The sequence below is a fragment of the Atta cephalotes genome (assembly GCF_000143395.1).
Source record: "Atta cephalotes unplaced genomic scaffold scaffold00087, whole genome shotgun sequence".
Lineage (NCBI taxonomy): Eukaryota > Metazoa > Arthropoda > Insecta > Hymenoptera > Formicidae > Atta > Atta cephalotes.
This window is the reverse complement of record NW_012130151.1, coordinates 552616-570335: the sequence shown is the minus strand read 5'-3', so window position 1 is coordinate 570335 and position 17720 is coordinate 552616. Positions and strand designations below refer to the sequence as shown.

At 34.2% G+C, this 17720-nt stretch overlaps 1 protein-coding gene across 1 annotated transcript in view; it reads right to left on the bottom strand.

The window, feature by feature from the left end:
• LOC105624750 (fringe glycosyltransferase) overlaps window positions 1-17720 on the bottom strand; it is a 128055-nt gene that overhangs the window by 44803 nt on the left and 65532 nt on the right. Inside the window, exon 6 of the mRNA XM_012206104.1 lies at window positions 1759-1844. Coding sequence (XP_012061494.1) covers window positions 1759-1844 — 86 coding nt within the window. The remainder of the gene's footprint in view (window positions 1-1758; window positions 1845-17720) is intronic.

Sequence of the window (17720 nt, the reverse complement as noted above, 5' to 3'; positions counted from 1 at the left end):
ACTTGCCCCGTTTCCTTTCTCTGTCCCCGCTATTCGCATTGCCGCGCCGCGCGAAATGAACGAGTATAGGCAAGATAATGCCGGGATCGTGTATATCGCAGAATGGACGGAAGAGCGTGACGAAGTTAGAATGAGAAAAAAAAATGAAAAAAAGGAGGTACAACTAATTCGCAAGCCCTCCCAGGCTGGCTTTTTTGCCAGACACGTTCGCGTTCATCCTCGCGTTCGTTCTGCCATCGAATCCGTATAAGGAGGCTAAGGACGAAGATGAACAGAAGGATGAGGATGAACAGAAAGACGAAGAAGAAAAGGCCAAGAACTGTGTGAGTTCTGAATAAACCGATCAAATCGCTGATCAAATGAAGAGATTTTATGGGAGGCTGCGACATTTAAGCTTCGGATTTACGATGATGAGCGTAAAATGCAGTCACCGTGTAAAATTGGATCATACTATATGACCCTCTATTTTTATGTAGTTAATACAGTAACAAACAGGTTCACTCGTGACGCTATCAAGGTCCGAGAATAAACAATTGGTCACTGTACGCTATTAAACGGCGATTTACGAATACGCAACATAAACGCTTTCGATCTCCCATGATGATCATCATAATGATCACGAATAAAGTACTTAAACGTCATACGTGCTAATAAACAATCAATGCAAATCGAGGTGCCTATAAAGGTGTATTATTGAGAGATATAGATATAATTCGTTGTGATTTTTACGATAACAATCAACGATTTTTAATTTGTATCACTGCGCTTCAATACACTGTTATAAATGTAACCACGAGCTTCCTTTACATATAAATGAAGTTCATTGTGAAAATTAAAAGTAATGAATGATTTAACTGAAAATTAAGTTACTTAAATTTAAGAAATTCAACGTACTTTTCATTCAAAAATTTTATGAAAAGTACATTAAATTTCATAAATTTTCATGAAAAATACATTAAATTTCATGCAATGTTACAAAATTAAATTAATTCAAATTGTGTAACTTAAAAGTATATTAAATTTCATAAAATTTTTAACAGTGAAATTTTAGCGCGCAGTTTTCTGCAAGGCGTAAGATATTTATGAGAGAAAAAACTTCTATATGCAATTATCAGCTGTAAAATTTGTATCAGCGTTATAGATAGCATCGGTCGATCGATCAATTGAAGTAAGCGTGACTAGGCAAAGTCGCCGGCGTTATTTAATCCTCCGCAGGTAGAAACAGATAAATGGATAGTATATAGAAAAAAAGAGATGAAGCAGTATTCGGGAGGAACGTGATCGTTAATATGCATTTTCACGTTACATTAAATCCTGAAAGAACTACCACGATGTGCGGCGGTAACATGTGTCACATGTGTCATGCGTGACTAATCACATTCTATAGAGATTTCTACTCAATGATAAAAACCACCTGCCGCTCTCTCAAAGAGATTTGAGAGAGAGAGAGAGAGAGAGAAAGAAAGAGAAATTATAAATTTGAAACTGTAATCAATTATCTCACACAGTAATTATAAAATAATATCAAACATCCAATAGATAAATCGGATAATTAAAATTATATACAATTATAATAAAAACAAAAATTTTATTATTATAATAAAATTTCAATTAAATTTTAAAGTAGTTAAATTGTTGATATTATCTTGATTTTTTAGTACAAAGGAATAAACAGTAAAGCAGAACACAGTTCGCTTTTTATATGGGTTGTAAACATTAGAAATAAAGCGAAAAGAAAGAAAGAAAAAGAAAACTTACCCAGCCACCGGCGTCATCTTCAATGCCAATGCTCGACTGATGCAGAATCCGGCGCCGCCCGTAGCGAACCAAAATTTTACCTTTTGCTGAAACATATAGAAGAGAAAACGGGTTAGTGAGAGGTTTAACGGATAGGTTGGCTAGAAATCGCAGGAGCCGTCGTCATAATTATATGATACATCGATCCAAGATCAGGCTCAAATGATCGATCGTCGACGTACATCAACCGCGTTCGACGGTTGTTATTAACCGATTAAGGAATGACTCGCTTGATGAGAATTAGGGATTGGGAGATTACATCTTGATATATCATCGGATGTCACGCTATTTCGGAGCAACAAATCACAATTACGGAGCCATGATAGTTCAACAATTTATGTCCCGCCATAGGACTCGACTATATAGCTTCCGACTGTTGCTTTGAAAAAAAAATCTAAATTATCTACGACTCCATCAGTCGAACTCAAATGACCATCGTATAATCTAATCAGCAATTATTATTCGAAGAAATTAATGATGATACAAAAGTTCGTTTGTTGGATACAGTGACGTGAATGATGAATTAAAAAACTTGCACGGCGTCAAGAAAGGTATCTACTGCCGATTGATCTTTTTCTGACCTGGAAACTTTGCTCTAGGAAACGTTCTCTTGTATACGATAGACGTACATACATGCATATACACATACAATATATGCATTCACACACACACATACATATATATATATATATATATACGCGTGCGCGAATGCGAAAATACGAGTTGAGGTACGAGTGATTTCTGGCCGATTGCCGTAGCTGCAGGCTATTAAAGCCGGACTCCTAGGCGGCCTAAGCGCAATCTATGCTGGCCGATACTATCTCAATACCGGTATAGAACCGTAGAATCATGCGGTGCGCCTTTCCTTGACGAAGGTGTGGTACACGAGCCAACGGCCGTACAATATGCATTGTACGCAACGCGTTACCGATAAAACTATCACAAGTTTTTGCTCGTCTTCTGCGAAGATCGTCGGCACTTATGTTGACTTACTCTGCATAAAAGAAACGATTTAATTACGGAGAAAATGTTATCTCGCGATGCAAAATTATACGCTAAATTTATTTACTTAAGCGCATAAAAAATATCAAGTGTGATTGTCGACAGCTCTAAAGGTTTACGCGCAGATTCAATTTTGCTTGCGATTAATCAAGATATGCTTAATTTCATACAAATGTTTAGATTCAGTGTTCTTGAGAAAAAGTCAAATCAATTTAAGAGATGTATCATTTGTTATTAACTCTTTTACAGGGATATTCAGTAATTAAATGTCCAATAATTAAATATTTTTATACTTATCCGATTAGTCTTATTTTTAATAGTAATTTAATAAAAAGTTAAAGTGAGCAATTAGGAAACGGCACTGTAAGTGTTGCGTTTAAATAATTAACAGACCTTCCAACGTCTAGTAATTACATTTAACGTATTACGAATATATTTCATGCAACATACGTTTCAGCTAAATTCTAGTCATCTTATTTTTAATAGATCCAAAATAATAGATCCATATGCTATATATTGAGCCGGAAAAAGTGTGTATCCGCAACTATTTGAGATAATCTACATCGATGTTATCTTGGCACGGAACATGATGCTGGCGTGCTCCTTTCCTCTGACTGGGCGTGGTGGAGCACGGATGGCAGCAAAACCACGGACATATCGCACGTATATCCCTAAGGTCAGCTGACAAGACGATCGGCGTTACCGTTATCCATGTATGTACTGCATACCTACACCCAAGAAGAGAACGCGCGCACATATAATGGTATAATCGCCCTCTTGCACTTTGGAGGATCTATAATTTCGCTCCGCTGTGCAAGTAATAAGATGGCTAGTAAAAGCCTACTGGGCCGAATGACATGGACAGAAATTGCTACGATAATATCGCGCCTGACCGCGCCTCACTGCGATTTGCGCGTCGCTACGATTTGCACATCACTATGATATTTGCGTGGCTCGTTCATCCCGATATTGTTCCCTACTATGATTCCGATTGATAATATTCTCTGAATACGTCCTAGGATCACTGATCTCATTTCAATAACAAAAATTCACATCGAATAATCTCTCCTATAATATCAATATTTTATACAGTAAAATTTTTAATCTCGTCAATACTCAACAGTTTGCAAGTTATAATTAATTTTAAGCAGACTGTAAGAAGAGAAAATATTATAGAAGGTATAATGTAATTCTGATATGAGACAGCTTCTTCAATATTATTCGAATTAATTTATTAAATGAAAACCTTTTCTCTTTTTCGAACAAGATATTTACTATCAACAAGTATCATAAAAGTATCCTCACTTCTAGTAGCTTTTACTCACAGATTTCATACCAATAACAGAAGTACTTTACTCGAAAAGTGTTACCTAAAATTGCCTCATGTTAAAAAACTATCCTTTCTGTTCTCCTGTTCTTTTTTTTCTCTTTCCTGTATACGATATCATTCGTTTTATGAAGGTATCGAGCAACAGATAAAACTAAAAAGAAGAGGAACAGATGGAACCTCACTGACATATTAGATATACACGCGCGATAGTGGTAGCCGAGATACTATCGGAACGCTTTTACAAGAAGGAAGCTTATTCTTTATTTCTTTCTTTCAAGTCCATTTGAATAATACAACATCGTGTTGCGAGCGTGCAGAGTCACGAGAGAAGCCACCGGCGCGACCCGGGACGCGAGAATTCTGAGATCGCTCGCGAACCCGTTCTTATTGTTACAGGAGGAACGTGCGCAAAGTTAAAGAGGACGACAAAATCGGTACCTACCGACGATTCCTCACGAAATGATGTTTAACATAGTAGAGACTGGGGACGGTTGTAACAATTTTTAGAAAAACATTAGCATAAATAAAGAAATATACATAAGTATGTTTAGTTTCTTTTAATGCATTATGATGCAAATATTTAGCTCTATTTTTTGATACTATTTATATTCATTGATATTTATATTAAATATTATTAAAAAGATGTAATTTTAGGCTGTTTATGAATAAAATATCAAAATCTGAAGTACTTGCTCCGATTTGGGGCAAAATGAAACAGAGTTAGATAAAATTGTAACATGTTCTAAAGACAAATTATCTGTTCTAAAATATATATTCTACTACTACTTTAAAAATACAAATTCAGTGCGTTAAAAATAAATTATCTGTTCAAAAATAGAAATTATCTTCTTATATTATTTTTGTTTTTAAATTAGTAAATTTACTATTAAAAAGCAGTGAATTTGTGTTTTTAAAACAGTAAACTCGTATTTCAGAACAGATAAATTGTTTTTAAAGCAATGAATTTGCGTTTGTAAAGCAGTGAATAATATCTAGCATTCGCGGCCACAGAGCATATGAAAATGTGTCACCTCAGCGCGTGCGTCGCAAGTATTTTGTGGCTGTGACAGATTTCCTAATCTGAATAATCGTCAACTTAAAATATTTCTAAAAGCGTCAAGGGCGCAAACAGCAAGTTGATCTAATGTTTTTAGTTTTTATACGCAAATATCACATGTTTCGACCAATACATTTAGATTCATTTTTAATGTTAATACTTAAAATATAATGCTAAAAAGAACATTTCTAAAAGCTACATTTTAAATTCTTTAATTTTAAATTACAATTGATATAATATCTTAATCTAACACCTACATAATCTACCTCTCGCATCGTCGATTGTAATCCAATCACCATAATGTATCCCTTGATAGCCCATGCAGTATTCAAATGTTGTTTTTTAGATAACAATCGCAATGAATCAACAATTAAAAATCAGTTACCACCATCTTTTTATATCTTTTAAATCGATGTGGCTGTTTATTTGAAGTGTGATTTAAACTGAACGCTAGTATAAAATTAAGAAATAATTATACAATTTAAAATGTTAAACTTAAACTAACTGTGTTATAATATGTTGGATTTCAAATTTTTATGTGCAAAATTGAATATTATGAATAGCGGGCAAAATATATAAAGTATTCCATACCTTGAATAATTATTTATATATAATAATTATCCATACAATTTTTATAAATTTGAAATGCCTTGTATAAATCAGAAATTCTATCTTGTACTTTTTGTTATCGCACAAGTTCAACTTTCAAAAGTTATTGGTAACATACACCGAAGAGAAAACAAGTGAAGGAAGTGGAATGAGAGAGAGATTAGAAGATGAAAAGTAGTTGTAGGATTGAATTATAGGCTTCAGGCAGCGATTCCATATCGCTCTGCTTATTCAATGCATTTTTTGTCTCTTAATAAAGATCTCCGAGATCAATTTTTTATGTTACACAACGGTTCGTTGTCAAGAATTTTAACCTCATTCCAGTTAAAATTATGATTTTATGTAATCCGATGGTTTGAAATTACAGAGGAAGAGCCGTTCTTTTATTAATACCATTAATATGTTCAGATATCCTCGTTTTTAATTTCCTTTCTGTATAGGACACATCGCAATCATGACATGAAATTTTCAAGACTACGTGTTGATGTGCTATCCTATCAAGAATATCTTTGCCAATAGTAATATATTTGTTTAAATTATTCAGAATTTACTTATTCGTCTCCTATCTAAATGTTCTCTTCAGTGTACGTTATCATCATTTGATATTTAACTTTTGAAAGTTGAACTTGTGCGATAACAAAAAGTACAAGATAGAATTTCTGATCTACACAAGGTATCTCAAATTTACAGAAATAGTATGGATAACTCGCTAAATAATTATTCAAGGCATATGGAATATTTTATATATATTGCCCGCTATTCATAATATTCAGTTTTGCACATAAAAATTTGAAATCCAACTCGATAACATAGTTAATTTAAATTTAACATTTTAAATTAAATAATAATTTCTTAAGTTTATACTAGCGTTTAGTTTAAATCACACTTCAAATAAACGAACAGCCACATCGATTTAAAAAGTGTAAAAAGATGCATGCAAAAGTATAACATCGTAAATTTACACTTACATGGCTTATCTGAGCACCCTACATATAATTTCTTTTACATGCGGCGCATGTAAAAACGATTGATGACATGAGGCAAACGCAGGACTCGATATCGACTATTTTTGTTCTTCATATGATCATCTTATTTCTTATCATTTAAAAGATGTACGCAATGTTACAACATACAAATTACAACTGTCCCCACTCAGTCTCCCCTAATCTTGTCTGCATCCCCCGCTGTATATCATCGCACGTCCCTTTCGAGCAAACCCATTTCTCAAACTTTTCTTTTCAATTACATGCCAGAGCTTACAACTTTTCTCAAATAATATATCTTCAAGAAATAAATAATTTATAGCTGATGTACATAATAATTAAATGTAACATTTTCATAATTTTCAGAGGAACAGAAAAAAAAGCTTCTATTCGGAGCAATTAAAAAAAAATTGCATTTTACCTTAATCTTTGATTTTAATAAGCAAAGATAATTCCGATGTAAAACACAGAATAAATACTACATATTCATTGCATGTGGGAAGAAAAGTCGGCAGTAGTAGATATGTTATTCTCAACTTTTCCCTCAATGCCTACAAGGTAGATAGCTCCGTCGTAAACGACTTTAGATAGCACTTTAGATTCCCTTGCTATATAAAAATAATGGTATGTGATATTTTGCTACAGCGAGAAATTTTCACTGACGACAAAATACGAGGCTCAGGTGATAAGAAGCAGTGGCGGCGTTTCACTTTCCGACGATCGCCACCTGCTAGACTGAAACATCTCGCATAAGCGCAATTCGACGAGGCAATCAGTAAATAATTTTAATTATCGCGCGCGTATTTACGACTGGTAATCGCTCGATCTCATACGCGGGGCAATCTCGGGATTCTCGAGGGCATCGTACAGACATCACCAGTAACGAAGGGACTTACCGATCGGCGGCCAAGATTGTGCCGGTGCCCGTCTGACTAATTACATTCCTAACCCAGGACGAGGGCACGTCGCGGAGGGAATAGCATATGCGAGTAAAGGCTGCACGATTCTATATCCAATTATGTACAGACGATTGGCAGCGGACCCGTAGATATGCCCGCGACTGAATTGGTCTCTCTCGACCTGTTATCGTCATCGAGCGGATAGAAATTATTCGGAATCATGCTTTCCGCTTAATTACTATCTATCTCTGCTGAATTACTCGATTGTTTCCGGTAACTGAGTTTTTCGTCAGACATATTATTTTCTTTACCATCGACATGATACAATTAATCGACGGAAGCAAATTAATTCTTAACCACGTACAAGACAACCCGTAATCATTATATTCAATATATAATTAACCAAGAAAAATAAAAGAAATTTAAATCAAGATAAATATTTGACTTTTAATCTTCTCTTCGAAATAATCATACATCAGATATATAATGGATAAACTCAAAATTTATTTAAGTATCAGACGTTTATCGCAATAACATCAAACAGTTTTTTTATCATGATTAAAAAAATTAAATAGATGTAGCCGCCACTGATTAAATGATTTAAAATGATTTAAAACGAGTGGTTCATTTTCGAGGTCGTAAAACCGAAGCTGAGTGACACGGTGAGTAATATCTGATGGAGGGTACGTGTAGCTGCTCTGTATATTAGGACTAATGAACAGATTAGAGGCACCGATACGACCCCATGAACGACAGATGTGCGAAGCCACGTACGTAAGAAATTCGTTCCATCCGTATCAGTGCATGAGAAAAGAGACAGCAAAAAGAATTCCAATCCTTACGTCGATAATTTAACGTCGTTATCTTTGTTGCAATATCTCATTTTTTTTCTTAAATTTTTTCGATAATTTCTAACTGATCAAATAACTCGAACAATGTCTCTCTCATTGTATACATAAATGCATAACGTGTGCATATATATTATGATTAATCGTGTAAGTTTTTCATAAAAATGACGAGATGTAAATCTAATTAAATTACCATGAAACAATATCTTCGATCTTTCAAAGTCATGCTTATTTTCCTGTGCGTTATCTCGTTTTGAGCGTACCAACCATGTTTTGCCACAAGACCAATAGCTGACGATTTGTATGCACAGTCATCCGCACTTCCATGTAGATTTATCAATCTGATATTTACAGTCGGCAGGAAGTCGTTCTTGTTCTTGTTTCCAATCCATTCAAGCGTATCCAGCGGCATACAAACGTGACGGTAAGCACGCTGAAATTCTACGTATTGATATTTCCATAAATTCCTCGCCGAATATATTTTTCAATCTCGAACAATATATTTAATTAAAACGAATAAATCTGTTATAGTACTGTAGAGACAATACCTCTTATTTTTGGATTCAAGAATGTTTCGTGACTACAAAAAAAATATAATAAATTTATGAAAATTTATGAAAATCTCAAGATAAAAAGAAATGTCACACATAAATGTGAGAATATGAGCATAAATAGTAAATTTAACTTCAAAAATGTAAAATAAATTCAAAAGTTCAATTTTCAGCACTTGCGTGTATTTCATTTAGGTACTATTTTATTAATTACCAACTATAATGAATACTTTATGAGTCTTTGGAATAAATATATAATGCATAATTGTTTCAAAATTAACAGTTGTTAATATAATTACTCATTTTGTAATGATTTTTAAAACCTAAATTCACAACCAAATTGATGAAATCATACAACAGTGTTAAGTCACTCTCGAGTTTCCTAGGAAAGATAAAGCGACAAGATAAAGTTCCTCGAGAGATGTAAAAGGGACAAGTGTGCTCCCAAAGCAAGTGGAATCCACTTTGCGATCCTTGGCCAATCCCTCGAGAGGAGCACGTGCACATGTAAATATTGGTAGGCTCCTAAACAAGATTGTCGAGCAGTTTTATAAATAAATATTGATGGCGCCGTTTCTAAAAATATCTCAACTAAATTATATTTCACGATTCACGTTACAACTCAATTTCATATAAATTATTAATTTCGTTTTCATTAAAAAATGGAAAAGTTTATTGGAAAAGTTTATACACAGCATTTTGCTTGTACGTGTGACCACCGTTACGAAGTGATTATACTACGCAAATTATACGAGGAAAAAATAGATCCCAAAGAGATTCCCTATGGAACATATAATAATAATATCATCGCAATTAACGGCATCCGGCGTTGCAACCTTCACGAGCATATGCATGCAAAAGGAATCGTCATCAAAATAAAATTAAAAAAAAAGAGGAAAACTGATAAAGCAGAACTCCCTGCATCATACGATATGCAGCCGCGCAACGGTGCACCGGATGTAAAACAAAGATGGTGCCGTGAGATATAAAGCAACAGGTATAATAATATCGAAGTAATGGAGGTAGCATACGCAGCATAGGGAAACATCAGTCAACCCCCTTTCGCCCCTCCTATCTGCCGCCATGTCTTTTGCCGTGTCGGAATGGATATACATCTTTTCCGCGATGTGCCCACGGAGGCCGTCATGGGTCACGAGCGCATCTCCCATCGCTGGTTCACGGCTTTCGACTACTTTTCTCTTGTCCTCTTTTCATTCTGCCAATTTTTTTTTCATCCAATGTCTAATCGCATGGCATAAGCGACTGCGAGGAGGGGAAGATGGAAGAGTTAGGTCCGCGCAGTGCAGAATGCAGGAATGACGGTACATGATTTATTACGGCCAAGCTCGTTAAACAATTTAGCGACGGGGAACAAAGATGTATTACTCGCAACGTTTTATCACGCGAGAACACGATATAAGTTCATGTATAAAAATGTACGATTAGAAAACTAGAAAAAAAACGAGGAATATCTCATAATATTTCACAAAATATGTTGAAGAAAATATAATTACTATAATTCATGTCCATGATAATAAGTTTCGAATTCCAGTAATTCTCTATTACTCCAATCTGCGTTAATTGAGAATTATGCAACGATTGCATTTGATCTCTTCAATTTTCTCTCTTTCTCTTTCTCTCATTGCATTATTCCGATATAACTCAGTCTGAAAAACCACAACTTTCTTTTTCGACGACTTTGTGGCGGAACTGACGTATTCTCATTTTTCACAACATCGATGGATACCGTACGGTCGTCACGGGTCACACTAACTTGCCCATTGTATTCCTCTGGTCGATCCTGCGAACAATGCCCACCTACCGTAATTACGAAAGCTTCGTTAAATCGCCGCATGATCTCTCTCTCTCTCTCTCTCTCTCTCTCTCTCTCTCTCTCTCTCTCCCCCCCTCTCTTTCCCTCTCTTTCTCCCTCTATCTCTTTTTTTCTTTGTTGAAAAATTGAAAGCCAGTCGCCGTTACGGTGTACACGAAGTCGAGCATCGCGTACGATCGTTACGTGTCCGCTTAGCTGAACACGTAACGATCACTTCCGCATGTTTCACGAAAACGCACCGCCGATAATTCCGTTTTGCACGTATCCGCGTGCATGCGTAAGTAATAAGACTCGTTTATGGCGCGACTTTTCTGAAGGAAAAAGCCACAGCAGAGCGTCGAGTAGGCTCAGCGGAGCGCAACATGCTAATGCCAACTATTACTACCGTTCCTAGCGTATTTCTTTCTTCGTTGCATTTAGAGCTTCTTCTTCCGATGTACGATCGCCTTGAGCATAGCTCCACTTGGCAGCGGAGTTCTCACATACGATAAAACACCTCTCTAAAGTGCGTAAAAGAAATGCATAACGGCGGAATACGTATTTGCGCACGAGTGCATTTCGAAGTGCTCAATTTACGACAATCTCGAGTGTAGGCTTGTTTACTAAGAGATTTTTTTTTGTCAAGAGGATGCAAAATGCAAGAAGCGGAAGAATACGAAGAAGAAATGGAATTTCGATCATTACTTATTTATTCCGAAGGCGCCAATGGGCATACTTTTTCTTTTAAATTTTATCAGAATCGCGATCGCATAGGCGCAGTCTTATGAATAATATTGATTTTCCGGCGGAGTAAACACTGAGATGTTACGGACACAGGATTGTTTCACGGCGTCGTGCACCTTGAAAACGATTCCCACGTTCGTAACGCGTTCTGCACGCCGTGCTTTCAAGGAAGTTTAGGGACAAGTGCGCCCAAGCAAATCTCTTGTGTCGCAATTAAGATGGAGATTCTAGATACACGATTCTCGTAGATTAATCAGCGTAGCCGCACACTCGAACAAAATGTCGCAAAATGTTTGCAAAAATATTTTTACAACAATTATATTTACATATTTTCCCATTCGTACAAAAATATAGCTATAAAGATAATTAGAATTGAATGCTTTATAACAAAATTGGCTATAAACGATTTTGTCAAAATTCTACGAGATAGAAAAGTATATATACCATCTCACTCTAACTTATAATTAACGTTGTAGAATGAGATAATATAAGTTAGAGTGAGATGGTATTTATAGAGGAAGACAGTATATATAAATCTTTCTCTCAAGTAAGATCTTATAACAAAATCGTGATCAGACTTTCTTATAGAGTCTTTAATCAGAACGCAATAACTCAGATCAGATTTTGTGTAAAATTATTTAACTAATAAATAATATAACTTAAAAATAACATTACATGTGAAAAAAGAAAAGGTTGTAAACAAAAGTAATTATTAAATATCAGCTTTAAAATGCATTGCAAGATGATAAAGACTCAAGCATGATATATCCATCATATTATTGACATAATGACTATGAAATTAAATACAATTCTTAAAAGGAAATATTATCTTTCCAATGCCATTCGGAACACCTTCGTTCCATAAAAGTAATTCCTTGTTCATCATTATTTCTGTAGGTAATTGCATAATCGTGAATTTCATCCGATTCAACAGTTTGGTTGTGCGCGCGTGGAACGAGAAAAAACGTTGGAATTCTACGACGTGTATCGTAATTGCGCAGAATCTCATGACTCGCACCGATTTAATTATCTTAATGCAATTAATTGCGAGATTTGGCTCGCTGTACGAAGAGCATTCTCTGCAAATTTTACTTTCTTTTCTTCTTATCTTCTTTTTATTGACATTTTTCCGCTGTGAACGATACGATGGGATGTATTTGTCCATACAATCGCAACATGAACATTGCAATCATAATATTTGGCAATGTATTAAGAATGCGGTTGCGAAAAAAAAAAATTAAATGCAATATAATACAAACGAGTCGATAAACCGGCAGAGCAAGTTGAAGAAAGTCGAGAAAAAAAATTCGTTGAGATATAAAGAGAGTTACTTAACTCCTTAAATAACTCTCTTTTTTCTTTTCTTTCAACTAATTTTATTTTTCTGTTAATATAATTTAAACTGAAATAATGAAGTTCAATGTACAACAGTAAAGGAAAATATTAATTATTCAAAGACAATATTAATTATTTCAAGATAATATTAATAACTCACAGATGTTTCTTACTTATAATTTTTCTCTCTGATAGCTTAATAATCTTTCTATTTAATACAGAAAAATATAAATCGAATAAAAAAGGAATTTGTATAATGAATAAACACGTAAAAACACGTAAAAGGGTTGCCAATAAAATACCTTACCGTTACACAGATCGTATGATGACCAAAACATTAATTTCAATCATAAATAACAGAACAGCAATTTAACGCGAAAGCATCCAGATTGGATGGTAATAATCTTCACCAATTGTGACACGTAATTTCAATTTCAATTACGCTACTGGCAAAAAGTAAAGTATAAATTTCATGCAGGGTCATTCAGTAAGCGAATAAACCGAGGCTTTGGTTAATTGAAGCCAACTTCCACATATCAGGCAAACGACCAACAAGTATAAGTTTCATATACGCACGCGCACGCATCGAATCTATAAGTACGAAAAAGTATCCAAAAAATTGCCCGACTTGCCCGATTCTCTCCTATCTACTGAAAAAATTAATACGAAAAATCTGTTGCAGTAATTCTGTTTAATAAATTTAATTAATAAATTAATTAATATAAAAATAAACAAATAAAAGGGATTATAATAAATAAAAATAAGTATATTAAATAGATTATAAAATATATCTTCGAACATTTTTTTAATTTAATTCAAGTCTTTTAGAAGGATTATTTCAATTTGTTATTATAAAATATATTTATTACAATATTATATTATATTTATTATATATTTATTACAATAACGAGCTTTATAGTTTGTGTTAATTAATTGATATACAAATATTATTTTTCTTTATCGACTTTATGTAGCTTCAACCTATATCACGGTAACACGAGGTATTTTCATCTTAAAGCCTTCGTTTAAAAGGATACATAAGGCAAGAACCTGCTAGATAAACAGCTCGTTGCCTTCTATGAACTCTCGATATCGAATTCTTATCATCTTTGTCCATAAAATGAACTTTTTAAATCTCTCTTTCCCCCTTCTTCTTGTATTCACTGATGACTGTTAATTCACCAGTATCTCGCGAACAGAAATTTAAATAACTGTTCTCACAGGTTCGTCGATTTCAATGCTGTAGACGTGCAAAATGTCTATATCTATTTGCCACAATAAAAAAAACATAATATTTATTATCTCTAGCCGCTTATAAAATCTTTAGGATTACGAGAACGTCTTTCTGATAAGATGTGCTCAGAAAGAAATATGCTCTTTTTTTTATAAGAGTGCGACTTCCTTTCACATTATTACTAATCATAATGTCGACAGCTACATAGAGCGATTTTATTTTAGTGGTGTAAATTATAGAGATCAAGCAACGTGGCGCGCAAAAGTGATAGTATATCGACGAGAACAGGCGAACGATTGGATCAAACTGCCGAAAAAATTGCCTACCGTGGGCATCGAAGAATGGCGTGTTCGAAAATCTACCGCACTTCCCTTTATGATACACGATGATTACGATCGATCGCTCGCTCATTCGCTGAGCCAAACTACTCTCATATTCTTTCTCTTGTCCGGACGTTCTCTCGCCCCGAAACCACAGCGCAACCTATAAAAGCACATCAAGTTGAAGAAGCGAGGAGCCGCAGAAATGCAAGCCTCATTAAATAATAATTCATAGGACCGAGACGGTGGAAAGATGCGAAAGGATGGAAGAAATGCACATGTGGCAAGTAAAAGCATCTTTCGCAAAATAACGAAAGATTAAGAAGTTGTTTTCATACTCTTTTTCCTTCTCAAGATTTCGAGATGAAAACACATGTCCTAATTGTGCATTATTCCGACTTAGATATTGGGATTTAATGCGAGAATTCACCAAAGAATCCACTTAAGCGAAACATCGGCGAGACTCATTAGACGATATAAAAACCAATGAAGGGATAGGTGGATTTAACAAAAACTTGGCAAAGCAGAAGGATAGCAGAAAACAAGAAGACATCCTCAATTTGGTCAACATATGGCGGCATAATACATTATCGTTTTATTTGTAAAATGACTAATTGTTACGCTCAATTAACAGTTCTTAATTCATGTCAGAGTCTTTCAGAGAACTATTGGTACATCAGTATGTATCATCAGTATGTAATCAGTATCAATAATTATATTAGGGCTCTCGAATTTTAAACAACATAAAAAGATAAATATAATAGGCTAATGAGAGTCAGCAATGATAAATGGCGCAATTATTTATGTATCTTTCTTACTGAGGAGGACTCCAAAGAGAGTCGAAACGTTCAAAATAAAGAAGACATCAATCCAATATCTGAGTATTGATTGTTCACTAAATAATTGCGCCGTTTATCGTTGCTGACTTTCATTAGCCTATTATATCTTAGTCTATTTTATCTTTTTATATTATTTGTAATAAAATAATAAATTTGTATATTTGCCCATTTTAATTGCAAGTATATGCATCATTCTAGACTTTAATTTTTTTAATTTTTACATTATAAATAATGTAGCAATGCACCATAATTATATAAACTGGTTTTTCTACTTTCCTTTACTCCTAAGAACATTATGAACTTATCTCTGAAAGGATCGAACTGCGGACAAAGAAATGAATGTTGATCCTTAAATATCTTAGGAATACGCTTAGAAGGAAACATCCGGAAAAAATATAGAAATAATGATTCGTTTTTCCTTCGCTATTCTGACTCATCGCTTGTTTTTGGTCAAACAGCTCTGGCGAAAAAAACATTAACGTGACATTGGGTATCTTTTATACTTTTCTAACTTGGCGCCTGCTGATTTTTACCTGTTCCTTTGACTACAATATGGATCGAAAGAACGTTTTTGTAAGACGTTGCCGACATTCTCCGGAAAGCGAAAAGGTTTTCACAAAATAATTTCCCGCAGAGTTCTCAACAATATTACTGTTTCTAACAAAAATATGTAATTGTAGAGCTCATTCAGAAGAAAATGTGGTTAATAAATCTTCAATAGCTATCAGAAATAAATAATCAATCCCGAAAACTTTTCAAAACTATCTCGCAAATCTATGAAAATAATGAAAATAAATTACTATTAAAATTTTACTTATTATAATTTCTTGTAAATGTTCAAGTATCTGTTACATGTATATAATATTTGCAATTACAATATTTAAAAAATTAAAGAAACAAAGTAAAAAATAAATAAAAATATATACGTGGTTAAAGCAAATAAACTTGTTAAATACAGTATAAGAATTATTCGGCGAGAAAGGTGTAAAATCAACGAAAAAAACAGGACAAGGATGAACGAAGAGATTCGTTACAGAATGCACAACATATGGTGCACATCCGTATGCTTTAGTTTCAAGCCACAGATAAGCTGAATTTTCTCGTAAATTACGAGCAAAAATAACATAATGTGTAATGCTCCTTTCCACATCGCATAAAACAATCACTGTGTTATTTCACATACTTTTGTTAATAATTTTAAGCTAATTCAACATATAGTTTTAATTAAAAGCGTGTAAAAGCTCAAGAATAGTTTTGACGTGTTGTATTAATGTAAAATTTTATATATATTACAACAAAAATATTATTATTAAAAATATTATTATTAATGTTGCATTTCAAAATTCGTTCTCAATTTAATTCTCTCTTAATCTATGATTGTTATTTATTAACTAATTAGATATTAATCATTGGACTGATTATTATTATGTCACTGGTTATTATTATCCTTTATAAGATTATATTCTTTTCTATTGAATCTAGTCGCTAACACTTGTTGTGAAATTTAAAAAAAAAACGACTCCACAAAGTGCCGTAATTTACACCATCGCGAAAGAACGTGTAGCATGCAAGCGCGTAGGACTCGACGAGATCTTTGCTGATGCACTTCCCCATCGACCTTGATCTTACATTAGAAGGCCGCGTTCACCACGAAGCAACGTCGGTTATTTGCCTCGGAGAGTGGCGGTATATTCTCTGCGAACGATTTCCTTGCGGTTTCTCTCTATCACCGTCGGAAAAAAGGAGGAATAAATATTGTGCACGCATGATTGATCACGTTCTGAACTTCATACGCATGCTCTAAGTTCTTTATAGTTGAGTAAAATCAACAACCAAGAAATGAAGTTCACTTCTTAACTACTACGTAATAAAATTATATTTTTGCAATACAAAAAACTAAAATAAAATAGAAATTAAGTTTGCATAAATTTAATAAAATAAAAAATAACAATCATAATAATAATCATAAAGAATATGGATAAAATTAATATCAATATTCTCAATTGGAAGATTAGCAGATACGAACCAAATTATCTTAGAAGAGACACACGGTGTCCTTAATTAAAGCGAATAGTAGCCGATAATTATCGACTACGGTTGGTCCACAGTTCCGACGAATAGGTTTAATAAAATGTCTCGTATTTCATAAGAGATTTCGCCCGCCTCCTTCCTACCCTATGCTATCTTTCTCTTTAGTCTTCTCTCTTTCTTGCTCTCAGCCCTTCTTACTCCTCTCTCTCTCTCTCTCNCTCTCTCTCTCTCTCTCTCTCTCTCTCTCTTCTCTCTCTCTCTCTCTCTTCTCTTCTCTCTCTCTCGTCGTACGTACGTCGTACGTCTCGTACGTCTCGTCGTCGTCGTC